General features: G+C 40.6%; 4 protein-coding genes across 5 annotated transcripts; 1 reads left to right on the top strand and 3 right to left on the bottom strand.

Annotated features, from left to right (window-relative positions):
* Window positions 1-51: 51 nt before the first annotated feature.
* LOC114534923 lies at window positions 52-3040 on the bottom strand. Its single transcript, XM_028556374.1, has 3 exons — window positions 2914-3040; window positions 912-2550; window positions 52-818 (listed from the first exon to the last, which is right to left on the bottom strand). The coding sequence occupies exons 1-2, from the start codon at window positions 3011-3013 to the stop codon at window positions 1775-1777; spliced, it is 876 nt and encodes a 291-aa protein (XP_028412175.1). The 5' UTR covers window positions 3014-3040; the 3' UTR covers window positions 52-818; window positions 912-1774.
* Window positions 3041-3044: 4 nt separating this feature from the next.
* LOC114532879 lies at window positions 3045-11593 on the bottom strand. The gene is made up of 12 exons (XM_028554472.1): window positions 11450-11593; window positions 10263-10409; window positions 9723-10112; window positions 9034-9594; window positions 8305-8934; window positions 7878-8261; window positions 7244-7830; window positions 6980-7211; window positions 6672-6892; window positions 4043-6512; window positions 3876-3914; window positions 3045-3718 (listed from the first exon to the last, which is right to left on the bottom strand). The coding sequence occupies exons 2-12, from the start codon at window positions 10342-10344 to the stop codon at window positions 3258-3260; spliced, it is 6057 nt and encodes a 2018-aa protein (XP_028410273.1). The 5' UTR covers window positions 10345-10409; window positions 11450-11593; the 3' UTR covers window positions 3045-3257.
* Window positions 11594-13643: 2050 nt separating this feature from the next.
* Window positions 13644-14334, top strand: LOC114534955. Its single transcript, XM_028556376.1, has 3 exons — window positions 13644-13722; window positions 13797-14084; window positions 14200-14334. Exons 1-3 carry the CDS (start codon window positions 13671-13673, stop codon window positions 14322-14324), a joined length of 465 nt encoding a protein of 154 aa, XP_028412177.1. The 5' UTR covers window positions 13644-13670; the 3' UTR covers window positions 14325-14334.
* A 53-nt stretch (window positions 14335-14387) lies between these two features.
* LOC114534885 (cochlin-like) lies at window positions 14388-16663 on the bottom strand. 2 transcript variants are annotated; one of them, XM_028556364.1, is made up of 7 exons: window positions 16397-16500; window positions 16140-16245; window positions 15722-15960; window positions 15425-15619; window positions 15199-15351; window positions 14812-15122; window positions 14388-14702 (listed from the first exon to the last, which is right to left on the bottom strand). In XM_028556364.1, the coding sequence occupies exons 1-7, from the start codon at window positions 16476-16478 to the stop codon at window positions 14466-14468; spliced, it is 1323 nt and encodes a 440-aa protein (XP_028412165.1). In that variant the 5' UTR covers window positions 16479-16500; the 3' UTR covers window positions 14388-14465. The 2 variants fall into 2 exon arrangements, with proteins under 2 accessions (XP_028412165.1, XP_028412170.1); XM_028556369.1 differs by lacking the exon at window positions 16397-16500 and adding an exon at window positions 16619-16663 and having other exon boundaries at window positions 14389-14702.
* Between the last annotated feature and the right edge of the window lie 27 nt (window positions 16664-16690).

Genomic DNA, 16690 nt, shown 5'->3' with positions numbered 1-16690 from the left:
ATGGTAAATTATTTGATTTCATTCGAATAATTCATATAAATATTTCCTAAGATGAATCTATTTCCATTTCTCCGACACATTGTTTAATATACTCCATAACGATTTTATCGTGTCCACATTTTTCCTTTTCAAATGTGTTTCAGCCATCCTTCCTTTTAATTCTGTTCTCATTTTCCTATTTTTCGCCTCATGTTCTTTTATTCCTTCTTTGTGTTTGTGAATTTCCCTGCTAATAGACCCCGAGTTATCCCGCGTATCATGCAATATCACACTTTGTCCCTGTGCATCCAAATGCAAACCGTACATAGCCAATGTATTATTCAAACTCTGTTGTTTTTCTTTTGTAAGAATTGGTTCATGTTTCTGAATTCTCCTAATCTTCACCGGTTTGTCGACATCATAATTATTATAGTAATTCACGTGTTTTGGGTGCATTTGAGGTTTCTTTGTCTCACTATTTTTGTCCTTTGGATTTTTTGTTGGTGAATTAATCTTAGTTAAACTATTGCTCCCTGATTTTAAAACCATTTGTAACATTTTGAATTTATCTCCTTCCTCTACGGATGTCTCTTTCTGAGAAGAATTTATCTTTCGAGTGAAACTGCTTGTCTTCATTGAGCTGCTAATCTTGTTTAAAGCGTTTTCCATATTAAGCACCTCGTTCTTCATTTCACCGCTTGGAAAAATCTGCGTTGTTTTCTGTGTATTGAGTTTAAGGCTGGGGGCTTTCGTTGGACTGACCACCGGTAAGAAAATATCAAATTCTGAAGGGCTAATATTGATTCCTCTGTCAACCAAATCTTTCTCGTTTACTTCAACTATATAAGAACAATTGAAAAAAAGTATCAATCGTACATAATAAAGATTACATCAATGTGATCGAGTCATGAACTATACAGGCGTCTACCTACCTACATCAGATATTACAACACTACAAACAGTTGCAATTATCATCTGTTTTGTCCAATGAACAACGGAAACAGTTGGAGAGATAATATAACGATTGTCATATGTCATGTTCAATAGACGTCTTCTTGTAATCTCTTAGTCAATGCTTGATGCGTAAAAAAAACAGATTCTCCAGCATGCATGCAAAATATGAAGTTTTTATTTAATATAACAAATGACATCCTACATACAAGTTTCAGAATTTGTTTATGTACGGGTACCAGATTAATCGCCTTTGACTTATATTCAAGTTGCGAGGATCCCGCTGTTCCTCCACTCAACCTGCAAACTTGCTTATTTCACGTTATCTGAGTAATGAAATGTCATGGTTTGTGTCTGATCTTTCGAAAGAAGTTCCTAATGTTTCTTAGTTTAGTCTTTCTGGTTGAAAGTTCTGAGCGAAGATTAAAGTTTTCAGTGTCATTTCTACTTGGTTTGATAACGTCCAACTTTGATTTGCCATTTACTGGTAAACCTCCAATCACAGTCCCGAACTGAGTAGCGGAATGATTAATATCGATTGTTGAATATCTTCCGAGGGAATTGCTACTGTCTTTGTTATTTTCTGTAATAATAACACTCGCATCATTTCCATAATTTTCCTTCGTAGAATCTCCTTCTTCAGCCGTCTTTTCTTGGCTTATTGAACCCGAGATTTCGTGTGTTGCTTCAGAGTTTGCAGCATTTGAAATTGCTGAAGGTTTGGGTGCTTCTTGTCCTGGATTTCTGGTCAAATTTCCGAAGTTTGGGTGTATTTTCAAAGTATTTGATGCTTGGTTTTCAGGTTTTTTGCCAGGATTTGAACTTTTATTCTTAGAATTTGCTATCAAGTTGGAGAATTTGTTGCTATATTTTCCGTGTTTTGTGCAGCATTTTCTGTATTCATTTCTTGAGATTCTCCTGGAGTCATCGCAGAACCTCCTAAACTCGATAATTTATTTTCATCATTTGACAAACCATTTTTGATTGTGGCTAAAGTTTGAGGCGTTATTAGATTGCTTTGACTTGTTGCTGAATGATGCAACATTTCATTTTCAGAGGAATTTTGAATTCCTCCTTTAAATGGTCCTTCTTTTAACATCGAGTACATTGAGTCTAAACTAAAATCATGAATATACCAACTACTTGGAGGTGTGTTTCCACCCAACCCATACACTTCAATATTCTTGTCCTTTATCGCATCTGCAGGCGACATTGGGTCATCATCAGGTGGACGGTCTGTGAAAACAAAAAATTTCTTAACTGCATCCTTTCTTGTGTCTTTTACCAAAGTTTCCAAGCATAACTTTAAAGCTTTCCCTGTGTTTGTCTTATTCCCAAGAGGGGGAGGAGAGCTCGCTTTCTCTATTGCTTCCATAACATCGCTTTTTGTTTGGTTTGCTGTGAAATTTAACATGAGTTTTGCTTCCTCTGCGTATAAAATAAGACCAGCTAATGTTTTATTATCTCCAATTTCGCCAAAAGCTTTTGTGATCTTCTTCACCCAGTCTAAAGCATCTTTGAAAGTTTTCTTCCTTGGTGGACTTGTGATATTTTTCGAACCGTGGACAATGAAAGCGACGTCTATTTGAAGAGTTTGTTCTCTTTTTATCGCTGCTTCGTCTAAACAAGGAAATAAGACTCAGTCTTTGTCGTGACTCGTAGTTTCCTAAAACACCGCCTCGTAGTCGATAGATCTATTAAATATTCTTACCTGTGGAAACCAAAGCTTAACTATGTTGGACTCTATATAGCTTTATTTTGCTGTAGCCTGCATTGCAGTCTATAATGCAGTCGTATAGTACTGTATAACACGATATAGTACAGTATAGTATACTGTATAGCAGTGTATATATACTGTTTTTTATTACTGTTCTTGTCGTGTTAATGCTTTTGATTGCTCTATCACTTTTAAGCGGTTTCATTAAAATAATGAACAAACACTATTTATTCTAAATTTGCATGATAAATTACATGATTATTTACCTTGACTCTTCTTTAGAACAGAAATCGTAAGGGAAACAAACAATATCATAAAAGTCAGTCTTAGACACGAAGCTAGCGTCTTTCTAGTTATCAAAGACATGATCAAAACTCAATAAAAACAACTGTAAAAAACTATGCCGTGTTTTTAGAAACAAGTATTTACATTTTATCACTACTATTTCTACATTTTGACGTTTAATTAGGCCAAATTTATAATGTGATTGAGTCAGGTGTACCTGCATTTTACCTGATTTTTTATCGTTCATGCGTGAGATATGATAAAAAAACTAGATACATTAATAACAGCAAAAACCTGACTATATAACTTCTTAAGTTAATTTATGTTATGATATTTTTTCAAGCTTACTATTCTTAAGTTTCTCGTCTTGGTTTTGTTGCTGAAAGTGCTTGACTTGATTTAATTTTAGGGATTTAGATCCGTTTTTCTTGGTCAGCCATATTTTTGCTCTTGTCATATGTCGTTTCGTTTGCTTGTAAAGTTTGTTTAGTTTTGGATAATTTCTTTTCTTTTTCGCTGCTATTTTGTTTACATTAATCCTTATTTTTTTTCTCCTCTCCTTCCTTAGTTTGTGTAATTTTATTTTATAACGTTTCTTTTCCTGCATATTTTCGGCTTCATTTGACAGCAAGATGTGTTGTCGTTTGCGTTCTTTCTGTCCTGTTTTTATATTTAAACCATTCTTGTTTTTCACGAGCGTGTTTTTCTTAATTAGTTTCTTCGCCGCTAAGACTTTTCCTTTTTTTGCTGATCCCACGACTGCTAGAGGCGGGCGCGAAACTGCACCTGTAAAAATGACAATATCTTGTAGAAAACCAAACTACAAGAGGAAACCAAAACTAAACTAATTTGTTTATTTTGGATTAATACTTCACTTATTTTCTTAATGTTTCATTGAAAAAAATCCCTCATTGTCCTATTTTATTCCTGTTTATTTACTTACGCAATGGAAGATTAGGAGCCGGAGAGCCATAAGATAATCCTAGTGCAAAAAATACAAAGGCGATAAGAGAAACTATAGTTACTACGTTTTTAACACGATTTTAAAAAATGTAATATGATCATGTGAACCATTCAGATTTCATCACTATTATCACTTTCCATTCTCACCTGCACTAGGTCTTCGAAACTTGGGTGGATAAGCAGGTGGAACAGGAAGATTACCTGGGGGTGGGGGAATCGGTGGACGCATAGGAGGGGGAGGTATAGGTGGCGGCGGTGCAGGCTTAGGGGGTGGGGCTTTAGGTTTTGGAGTGTTATGGATCAGAACAGGAATAAGGGGTGGTAAATGCCAGTGTGGTGGATGTGGTAATATAGGATGATGAGGGTGATGCGGTAATATAGGACCAAATCCCAGAGGCATATGAGGTATATGGCCCAGACCGTGTACAAACCCTGGGCCATGGCTATAACCATGTACCCACCCTGGCCCGTGTCCCATGCCCCAGAAATGCCCTGGGCCATGACCACCTGCAAATGGAAAGCTTGCTAATCCTTCATTGCCATGATGGAAAACCGCTGGTGGATCAATATGACCGGGTGGTAGAGCTAGTCCTGAGTGAATTAGTCCATTCATTAACGGAGGTCTATCTCTGTCATCATGAGGCATCATTGAGGAGTCTATATGTCCTGGCGGAATAAGTCCCCCACCAATATGGTGTAATGGTGGAATAATTGGTGGTATATCATGAGTATGATACTGAACTAGCGGACTGTCTATATGACCTGGGGGTAAGAGTGGCCCTCCGTGAGTAGGGAATATAGGTGCCCTATCACCCTCGTATTTTGGCACCAGAGGGCTATCAATATGACCCGGGGGTAATAATGCTGAACCATGAACAAATGTGTCAGGTATAAGAGGTGGTTTATCATTTGCATAATGTGGTACCATTCCCGGATCAATATGCCCAGGTGCAAGATAAGGACCACCGTTCCTCCCCTCGGGTATTAAAGGTGGGTGATCACTGAGATATTTTGGTACATATTTTGAATCAATGTGACCTGGCGGTAAAAATGGGTGACCGTGATGAGGTTTTGTTGGGAATAATGGTGGTAGATCACTCATGTGTATTGGTACCGTTGGTGCATCTATATGACCAGGAGTGATGTATGGTCCATGTTCAACCAGCAATTGATGGTTTTGGTTTGTAGTTGGCGCAACAAAATGAGAATCAATAAATCCTGGATCAGGGAGGGGTCCAAATGGATGGTGGGGTGGAAGAAGAAGTGGATCCCCAGGTTCATGAAGATGATATGCCCCTGAGTCGAAGTGCGTGGGATAAGCAAGGTGTCCATGAACACCATGTTGATGTAACAGAGGACTTGGTGGTTCATGAAGGTGAAAAGCACCTGAGTCAAAATGTGTAGGATAGGCTAGATCACCATGATGTAGGAATCCTTCAGAACCATGAATAAATGGACCAGAAAATCCGTTAGAATTCCCATTGCCATAACCAAACCCATTAGCATGAAATAATCCACTGCCATGAACCAAGCCATTGCCGTGCTGAAAGCCATGCGAAAATCCAGCATGTGAGAATCCATTTTGAAAAATGTTGTTGCCAGGCCCAGTTGACAGATATTCGTTTGTCGTATGTTCGCTTTTCCCATCTTCACTCCTTAAAGCGTCGCTTGTGACGTCACTCTTCATATCGTCAGTGACATCATTCTCTTCCTTGTCGTTCATTGGTAAATCTTCAGCAATATTTTTTTTTGTGCTCGAGTCTGTACTTTCCTCGCCCGGGTTACCTGCACTCGCGATATCCCCATGATGTAATATGTCTTCTGAGCCTTGTATAATATTTGAAGGTATATTATGCCCAACGTCATTGGCAAATGGTCGCATTATATCATTTTGGGGCATAGCATGATCATGAGGCATGATTTCGTTCTGATTAATTGCGTCATTTTCAGGCAATACGTCGTTTTGAGGCATGATGTCATTCTGAGGCATTACGTCATTCTGGGGCATTACGTCATTCTGAGGCATGACGTTATTCTGAGGCATGGCGTCATTCTGGGGCATTACGTCATTCTGGGGCATGGAATTACCATGTGACATAAAACCATTATGTGGAAAGAAACCACCGTGTGACATAAAACCAGCGTGTGGCATAAAGCCAGCACCATGCATTCTATTATTCATTGGAAAACCAAATCCACCATAGCCAGGCATTGACACATGACCACTACCACCCATGGCAAACGCAGAATGAGGCATAACATTGATATGAGGCATTCCTGTTGACGTAGATACCTTTGTGTGATGAGTAACAAATGAAGGTCCTGGTACTAGATTTGGCAGCGGGGAATATGGGACACGTGGTATCATAGCGTTCAGTTTCCAGTCTACTGGTGCGTAACCGTGTGCATGGATACCTGGATATAGAGCATCGAAGGTGTTTCTGAGTGTGTGGAAATCTGTGAAGATGTTTGGTGCATGTACTGGCCCATGCGCGTTAGGTCTGATTGCAGGCATTCCCATCCAACCATGGTTTTGCCCGAGGTTCATAAACACATTTGCTGTATGCTCTGGACCATGAGGCATTACTACAAGTGGATAGCCACGATGTCCTTGGACCTTAAATTAGGAAAGAAATAATCTTTTACCGGTCATGATCACTTTTGGCTTGAGCACAGTCAAATGTTTCTATTCCATGGATATATCCCAGATTATTATTTAAAAAATATTCATCGTGAGAGCAAGTGTGAATATTAAGTAATGCAGTATCAATATTACCGGTAAAGGATTACCAAGCATTGGACCATGACTGGGCCCATGGGCTGGTCCCATTCCAGGGGCATTTCTTAGGGATGCCTCCCAAAGAGGTCCGTATGCTAGTGCTGCATATGGTACAGATTTAGATTTATCCCAAGGTATTCTTGCTGCTGGTGACCATACTGATCCTGCTAGAGCTTTAGCAAGAGATGGTGGTGCAAGGAATGCCTGAGGACCTTTACCTAAAATATATATATATAACATAGGAACTTCATATTAGTCTTTGCGTATGCGTGTGTTAACGTGCGGTGAAGTGGATAACAACCTACCTCCAGTATTAATAGGTTGTAAAAGTTTTTGATGAGCTCCTCCAAGCATTCCTCCAGCATTAGGTCCGAATAAAGCTGATAATGCAGCCAAAGCTCCAAGTGTTCCTCCAAGCACTATAGGAGGTTTTCCCCCAGGACCTCCACCAGCTGCTCCCCCAGGTCCTCCACCAGCGGCTCCCCCAGGTCCTCCACCAGCTGCTCCCCCAGGACCTCCACCAGGTCCTCCACCAGCTGCTCCCCCAGGACCTCCACCAGGACCTCCACCAGCTGCTCCCCCAGGTCCTCCACCAGCGGCTCCCCCAGGTCCTCCACCAGCTGCTCCCCCAGGTCCTCCACCAGCTGCTCCCCCAGGTCCTCCACCAGCTTTTCCTCCAAGACCCCCACCAGCTGCTCCCCCAGGTCCTCCACCAGCTTTTCCTCCAAGACCCCCACCAGCTGCTCCCCCAGGACCTCCACCAGCTTTCCTCCAACCCCCACCAGCTGCTCCCCCAGGTCCTCCACCAGCTTTTCCTCCAAGACCTCCACCAGCTGCTCCCCCAGGACCTCCACCAGCTGCTCCCCCAGGACCTCCACCAGCTTTTCCTCCAAGACCTCCACCAGCTGCTCCCCCAGGACCTCCACCAGCTTTTCCTCCAAGACCCCCACCAGCTGCTCCCCAGGACCTCCACCAGCTTTTCCTCCAAGACCTCCACCAGCTGCTCCCCCAGGACCTCCACCAGCTTTTCCTCCAAGACCCCCACCAGCTGCTCCCCCAGATCCTCCACCAGCTTTTCCTCCAAGACCTCCTCCAGCTGCCCCTCCCAGTCCTCCACCTGCTGCACCTCCACCAGCTGCCCCTCCCAGTCCTCCACCTGCTGCACCTCCACCAGCTGCCCCTCCAGTCCTCCACCTGCTGCACCTCCTCCAGCTGCCCCTCCCAGTCCTCCACCGGCTGCACCTCCACCAGCTGCCCCTCCCAGTCCTCCTCCGGCTGCACCTCCACCAGCTGCCCCTCCCAGTCCTCCACCTGCTGCACCTCCACCGGCTGCACCTCCTCCAGCTGCCCCTCCCAGTCCTCCACCGGCTGCACCTCCACCAGCTGCCCCCCCCAGTCCTCCACCTGCTGCACCTCCACCAGCTGCCCCTCCCAGTCCTCCACCAGCTGCACCTCCACCAGCTGCTCCTCCAGCTGCCCCTCCCAGTCCTCCGCCGGCTGCTCCTCCAGCTGCCCCTCCCAGTCCTCCGCCTGCTGCACCTCCACCAGCTGCCCCTCCCAGTCCTCCACCAGCTGCACCTCCACCAGCTGCTCCCCAGCTGCCCCTCCCAGTCCTCCACCTGCTGCACACCTCCACCAGCTGCCCCTCCCAGTCCTCCACCAGCTGCACCTCCACCAGCTGCTCCTCCAGCTGCCCCTCCCAGTCCTCCACCTGCTGCACCTCCACCAGCTGCCCCTCCCAGTCCTCCACCAGCTGCCCCTCCCAGTCCTCCACCGGCTGCACCTCCACCAGCTGCCCCTCCCAGTCCTCCACCAGCTGCTCCACCAGCTGCCCCTCCTAGTCCTCCACCAGCTGCTCCTCCAGCTGCCCCTCCCAGTCCTCCTCCAGCTGCCCCTCCTCCAGCTGCCCCTCCTCCAGCGGCCCCTCCTCCAGCTGCCCCTCCTCCAGCTGCCCCTCCCAGAGCTCCCCCGGCTGCCCCTCCTCCAGCAACCCCTCCTCCAGCTGCCCCACCTCCAGCTGCTCCTCCCCCTCCATAACCTCCAGCATTACCTGCACCAGCGCTTCCTCCCCAACTTCCCCCTCCTGTGTTTGCAGCATCACTGGAAGAACCCCCAGCCCTCCAACTACCACTTGAATATTGTCCTCCCCCTGTTCCTCCGTAACCATTATTACCATAAACATAACTTTGATTACTTGTCTCTTGTTGGGGAATATTCGGTCTGTTGATTCCTTCATCAAACTGCATCCCCGTGTATTTTACTACAAAAAATTATTTTATTGTTAGTAACAATCCAAGTCAATTACCTATTGAATCAAAATCCTATATTATGTTTTCGACGATAGAAGGATATTCCGCACCTTTACTAAGGGTGTAGGACAATGGCCCTGCTACTGATGGTACATCTTCAAATGCCGTGACAAAAACGTGTTCTTCTTTTGGGTCTGATGCAATCGACTCTAACTGACGTCGATCTACTTCTGGTCCTATTCCAACTGTATATATCTCGATACCAGTGTCTTTCAATTGTTGCGCTGTAATAGCAGCGTTGTCTTGTGATACTCCAGCAGTTATCAGAACAACTACCTTAGCTATACGTCCTTCACGACCTGTGGGCAATACAGATGACCTCACCATATCTAAAGCTTGGGCAGTTTCAGTTCCTGCGCCTGGGTACTCTGCCTTTAAAAAAGCATCCTTTAATAGTTCTTTGTCAGAGTAATCCTGTAAATCAAACGTCATTTTGGACAGAGCGCCGTAAGTTACTAAAGCAACTCTAACTTTATCTTTTTCGATGTCATATTTCTCAGCGATATCTTCCGCCAATCTCAGACACATTTTATAATGACCTGATATGTCAAAATTTTCATCTTTTGACCCGCCAACAACAAAAACCAGGTCCATTTTGTTTTCACCTAAAACTGAGATATGAGACTTCGTCAAATCAAAAATATTGAGTCTATCTTAGTTTTTACCTTTCTCTGTTATGAGAAATTGGCATACAAACTTTTAGCAAATATTTGCAAAGAATATTAACTCCCTAAGTTACCTTCCTGGCGCTTCGTCCCTGCCTTTCCAAATTCACTTATTTTCTTCTCATAATAAGGGCTCATTCTTTGATTATAGATGCTAGTGTTTCTAAATTTATTTAAGTTTGATCGACTTTCGCCATTCTTAGTTCTGGTCAGATTATTTCCTCGCAAATGCAAAGACTGAGACGTCTTCTTAGTGTTGTCTTCTTTGTTACTCCATTTGTTAGTTTTGCTTCTTTTTCGTGATTCATTTTTATCGAAGAGTGAACTATAATTATATGGTTCGTTTATTCTTTCTTGTTTATTTGTTAGTGAGATTTGATGCTCTTTACTCCTTCCTTCATCCTTTGTTAAAGATTTCGTCCTATGATTACTAGTAATTTCCCTCTTGACGAATGTTCCTTGTCCTAACAAATTAAGAAATTCATTGATATTTAATGATCTTTAGGCGTAATGAAACTAAAAAGAAAACAGCACAATTCGTGCAAAAGTGAAGAAGATATTCTGCAGTTTCAAATTGATTCTGTCAATCATGTTGAAGGTAAGAGAATCCTCACCAATTCTTCTGTGCCTGTCTTCGTATGCCTTGGCATATGGTACCAACAGCAAACATCCAAGATATATAATCCACGAAGTCATATGACCATTTTTATTTAACCCATAATCTCTTCTGAGTAAGTTTTCCTGAAGACTTCAAAACCAGGCTATAAAAACGTCGATATACTGAACTAGGAAACATTTCTATTTTGCTGCATAAAAAACATACTATACCAGAGGGACTGATCTACGTAATCAGTTGTTTTAAACGTGTAATTTCTCATTTATTTTAGGATACATTTGGAAAATGAACACGACATTGAGGTATGTACGACATTTTAAACAGTGTTTGGGCCCCAGTGCTTTTATGTTAGTCACAGATGCCCGATTGCAGCCGCTCCGACGCCTTATATAGTATGTAATATTCATAATACATAATACAGCGTGCTCGCCTGCAGTAGGGCCACTGGATTAGCTTGAAGTGATCCTTGCGAAAATCCTCCGAGTTGGCCATGTTTGCCTGAAAGGTCGAGGTTTTCTTTGGTTTTCAAACAGTCAAAACGAACACGTAAACTTGAACGCTTGCAACTGTCATCAAGATTAGTATGCGCAGCCTTCGAAATATGAAACAGTTTTTTTTATTATATAAAACAAACACGGGGTACAGCCGAGGCTGAAGCTCTTGTGCAGACAATTTTGTCAGTTAATTCAGAAGGGTCGTAAAGTTTCCGGCGTTAGTAAAGTAGTCGAACCTCTTTTTAATATTCGTGCGAGAATTTTAAGTATTTTAATATTTTATTTTGTAAATAATAACACGAACAACTATTTGTTCTGCTAATTCATTTCACTATTCGTAGTATAATCATATTACCATCTGCCAAGTGCATGTGTCAGACCATTTAGAAATACGGCGTTAAACTCATAGCTGATACAACAACTAAAATTATTTTGATATTATTTGGAAAACGTTGAATTACTACAGATAAACCGTGACATGCATACTACGTTTTCGCGACGCAATTTTCACCAAATTTTAATTAAACTGTTCAATTAATGATTAGGGAAATTGTATAAAAATATCTGATCTAATTTCTAATGCATCATTTTATACTTGACAAGAGCATAGCTCGCTGTCCATATTATTATAGTTATCTCAATCGCTAAAATAATTCATGCACGTAAATATTTCATATTAATCTTTTCTTACCTTTTTTTTATCTGGAATGAAAAATGAACATCATTTTTCTATCATATGCATTACTGAATTACTCATGTATTTTCAACGCTGATATTCAAAGATCATTGCATGATAAAACTACAGCTAGCGTCCATTAATATATATTATATTATAGCTGGGAGATGTCTTGACTGTGAAACTGCTCATTAAGCGTGAAAACTTACCCGCCGCTTAGGATTGCGATTAGGTTATGAAACAAATGTCGGTTTCTGAGTGATTTATATAACAATAGTTGTCAAACCATGCACTAGCTGCTTTTATGTCCTATCGTCGCGAGTTAATTTCTTAGACTACGTAAATTCTTTCCGAATTTGTGATGTGAAGACGTCCCGCGCTTACTAACACTAAGAGAAAGCTGATAATTTCTTCAACAAAATCCAAACAAGAAAATCTCACGGTTGAACCTTGTCTTTTCAGATATAATTTTACTACCAATTTTACTAGTGATACAAACGTTAAAATGTTTATTGTGGCGTTGAATCAGAGAACAAGGATGCTTTACCTTAACTCTGGTCCATGCATACATTAGTCTACGACTTTCCCGGGGTGTACCGGCATGCAATTAGGTTGAAACTGATTAAACGTTAACCTGTGATAGAATGATAGAAAAACAAATATTTAAATTCAATCATCTGATGGAGAATCAACGAGAAACGTTAGATGTCACAGATTTTTAGAAAATAAAATGATTGCTGTATAGCTGTCGCAGAAAATCAGACTTCTGTGTGAAGGGCTTCGGTTTCTTGTCAGGCGCTCGTTATATGCGGGTTATGGTATTGCTTGTAAGTTTCTTCATTTAAGAGGAAAGAAAGATCTTGTCTGGCTTGCACCGGTTTCTCAGTTTATCGCTAATCTGAAAGAATTAAAACAAGAACTGTCATCTTTTCATCTATAAGTCATCTCTCCTATACCTCTTATATTATGTCTCAACGTTTCTTGTGTGTTCCTGGATTTTGATCGCGAATGTGCACAAATTATTGGGTTTTCTAAAAGTCCTGCATAAGTTGGCTATTCTCGCCTGTCAAAAGTTTAACTGCCGTTTCACAGGTGTTTCATTATTGGTAAATTTAACTTTGTCTCAAACAAACACAGCCGTTCCTCGTCGCCGGAAAATATCCTTAATTTATCAGGATAATGAAAAAGACATTTGTTTTAACGGATTTATCTTCCTGAAGATGATGTATATTGGTTCCATTTTAATCCTTGTTTGGCATTGTTTGCCTTGTGTTTTCTCAGGTTAGTATTTTAGAAGATATAGTTAATCCAGACTATAATCGCATTAAATGTATTGTAGTGTTTCGTTTGTTTAATAACAACTTTCCATGCACGCATTATCTTCATTTTTTATCGTTGTGAATGTCCTAATCACTGACAATGTTCCTATTTAACTACAAGTTTGATACAACCCACAGTTCATAAATAGACAAAGATTATTTACTCGTTATCAACTCTCTCTCGTCACCCTGCGGTTGCTAATATTCCGAATACAATATTTTTAGTCGCTATTGATATCTGTTATCTCATTGACGATATTCGAGATAAGCGTCCATCACATCACAGCATTGGCGAGAAGATAGAACTAGCGAGAAACATATCAAGATGTCTTCTGTCCAAAGGAACGGACTCTAAGATTGCTACAATCATTTATGATAATAATTCAGCAAAGTTGGGCTTTAACTTTAGAAATATTAACGATCTTTTAAATGATGGATTTCAAAAGATGATTGTTAATAGAAGAACAAATATTCCAGGTAATTTTTTAACCAAGTCTCCTGATTTATTTGTGTAAACTTTTCACAAGCATACGGCTGAGACTTCGTGTTTATTACTAACTTAATTTTATTCAATTCACAATCAAGCAAACTCTGGATATAAGAGAGCAACAATTCGTCTTTTCAATGGCGCAAAAGCAGAGAAATCCTTAGCAATGAACTCGCCCCAGACTATGGCATTCCTCACGGCCGCTGAAGCAGTAGTTGCAGCTGAATCCCAGAGCAATGGCCGAGTACCCATTTTCAAGGTACTGGTAATCAGCGATAGTGATTTATTTCCAGTGATGGATGATATCAAACAGTACTTTCTTAATGCGAGTGTCGAGATTACTGCTCTTGACTTGAGCGAGAGAGGAAGTATAGAGCTAAGAAATATGGTCGCCTCGCCGTCCACAAACCATTATTTTCACTCTTCAGTGATGAATATCCCTCAGTCAGACATCAATGATATCTGCTCAATACTTTTAAAAGGTATAAAGTTGTTGTTTCGTTTAATTCGTATTTGTTTACAGTCCAAGCCCAAACATTTTAACAACGTTTTCTAGCGCCTTCAAAAGATCTTTTGGATCCATTTTTCAAAGTGAGCCGACTCCTTACACATCCTTTGAAAGTGATGACGTCATTCTTTACAAAAGAGAGCCCACTGTACCAGTATGAATCAGATACAACAGACGAGAACGCCATGTACGAGAAAGTTAATGATCTGGATAAATATATTGAAGGAAACTCATTCGAGTACAAGTGGAGTCCACATCCTGAACTGGAGTCAGCTGAGTCTCTTGAGAATGTTCAGGACACTCCAGAAGAGTCATATAGTGCTGATGACAAGAGAGGTGCATCGTTTAGTTAACTTTATTTATACTGGATAGTTCTATCAGTTCTAAACTGCTCTTCCTAGAGGTCCATGCAGTGAACTTTCTTCTAACCATTGTTGTGATTTTGTTTCAGATATCTGTAAGTACCTACATGAAGAATGCAAGAATCACATGCAAGCTGGATTGTGTTCAGATAAAAATGCCCAGGCACAAGGCATGAAGAAATTTTGCAAGACGACATGCGGATTTTGTGTTTGACGTTTCTCCATCTTTTATACTTTCAGAATGTTCTATGAACCACTGTCTTGAATTACACTAGACACACCGTCCTGACCATGAAATATTTAATTCCCCCGCTGTTGTTTTACTAAGTGAATATTTTATATTCAAGGTATTTTGTTATACCCTGTTGTTTGCCTGTTTTTTTATAGTTTCGTACAAATATTTTGCAATCTTCGTATCAGAAATCAATCCTCTTGCTCCGTCCTTAAATATCGATATTGACGACACTGCGTCAGTGTCCTTGTGAATTTTGTTCAAACCAATTGCAATTATTTTGATTCCTTCTTCTCTCATATCTGCTGCAATATACTTTACGTCGTCCAAAGATCTTTCTTTCATGATCATAACGAGAACCTGATGAATAAATGATGATAATAATTTGACTGAAACCTGTTAAACCTGATGCGTCTTTTGTGTTTTGCCAGATAAACTTACTCTGGACTGTCAGTAAAAAGTAAAATACCTGTGCTACTGATCTCGTGTAGGTTTTAAATATTTCATCGTGTACTCTCTTTAAAGCTTTACCAGCGTACATTCTGCCCGCAGGATACGTCACTAGTCGTAGACGCTTTTGTATTGTGCGTGCGTTCTGTTTGTTTGAAAAATCGAAGTCAACACGACCGTCATCCGTGATTGTCCCGAGCGCTATCCGAGTCGTTGCTTCAGAAATGGGGAACTTTTTAACAAAATGTTGAAGGAATTTTAGTTCATTTTCAAATTCGTCTTTTCCCACGTTTTCTGAGCCGTCAATGAGGAAAACAATGTCTACTGGTTCTAAAGTAAAAAGCACTTCGTTCTCAACAGTGTAAATGTTGAATGTTTAAACTGTTGAATGTTTTAATCATTTCACCTAGAACGCTTGTTGTATCCTCATTATTCGTCAGTCCTCCGATAGTTGCGGCTTTCTGCCGAGAATCACCATGTAGATTATTATTTAGATTTATTCTTCCACCATTTATTTCATCCAAGTCCTCGGTAATAACTCCTGTATGAACTCCTGAAGCTATTGGAAAAACTATTTGACTAAAGCGCGGTTGTTAGCTCAGTAAAAGTCATCCCATCATAAAGTCACAAACCTTCATTAATGATATTCACAACGTTGTTCAGTTTTTCCTCGGTATCATAGAGAAACTCCACCAAATTTTCAAACATAACTATTGATGATATAGTATTAGCCTGAATACGATCTGCCTCGACTCCTATTGATATTATCTTAACTCCATCTTCTTGAATTTGAGCTGACGGGGTTTTGATATCATCTGATGTTGTACCTTGAAATTAAAATAAACCAAATACACCTTTACCGAACATGTATCAAGCGTTATTTCTGGTGCATCCAATGCTACATTCTGCATTGTTTAATGTAGTTGAACCTTTAAACAGAACAACCAAAATCTTTGGTACGTTCTTCCGACCACTCGGCTTCAGGATCCATCCTCTAGTTTTTGCGATTGCCTTTCCAAGGTTTGAGGCTCCCCCGGGGTATGTTAGTTTATCAATGGCTGCATTCACACTAGAATTATCTGTGTTTTCTTTCAGATTGAACGCCACCAAACCATCGTCTGAGATAACTCCTAGACCGACGTGGACACCATTCTTCGTGATTGGAAACCTTAACGGAAGGTATAGTTACGTTCCTTTGTATTATCGTAATTTTGGAGAGGAATTTTAGTGAACTGCAACCATAACTCTCCAGGTTTGTGTTCCAGACATGTTTAAGTATGTAACTACTGAATGAATGATAGCAACATTGCAACCAGATAATTATGAAATTGTGTTACATTTACCAACCTATTGCAAAGCTTTCTGACAAATGTTAACTGCTTGTTGAAGTTATCTTCTCCGGCATTTATTGAGCCATCAATAAGAAACATCAGATCAATGGGATGAATCGTATCTAAACCAAATTACACATCAATAAATACGTCATAATCTGGCTTACCTCTAATTCAACAATCTGTTCCGAACATCGGGTCTGTCTATGTATTTATAGTTTATATATAATATATATATTTTAATTTTTTTTATGCGTCAATGTATCAATTTACCGGTGCTAATGACAGATACCAAAAGATAAGACAAGCATAAGACAAAAAGCGAACAATAAAATATTTTTTTATTCCTTGCCATCACGTTATTTCAGTCATTCCAGAATTTTTTGTTTTTTAAACAATTCAATCAAAGCAGATTTCGAAGCGAAATCTAAAAGTTTACTTTCTTGATACGGTTCAGCACTTTTCGCTACAGAACAGTTAACAAGAATCGTGTACCTGCCGTGCAGGAGAAAATGATAGACTCTTAACTGCTTTTATGATTCTATCCTTTTGACAAGACTTCTAAAT

Source organism: Dendronephthya gigantea, unplaced genomic scaffold (assembly GCF_004324835.1).
Source record: "Dendronephthya gigantea isolate DGI-Jeju-01 unplaced genomic scaffold, DenGig_1.0 000002F, whole genome shotgun sequence".
NCBI lineage: Eukaryota > Metazoa > Cnidaria > Anthozoa > Malacalcyonacea > Nephtheidae > Dendronephthya > Dendronephthya gigantea.
The sequence above is the reverse complement of the archived record's forward strand: the minus strand, read 5'-3'. Positions and strand labels throughout refer to the sequence as shown.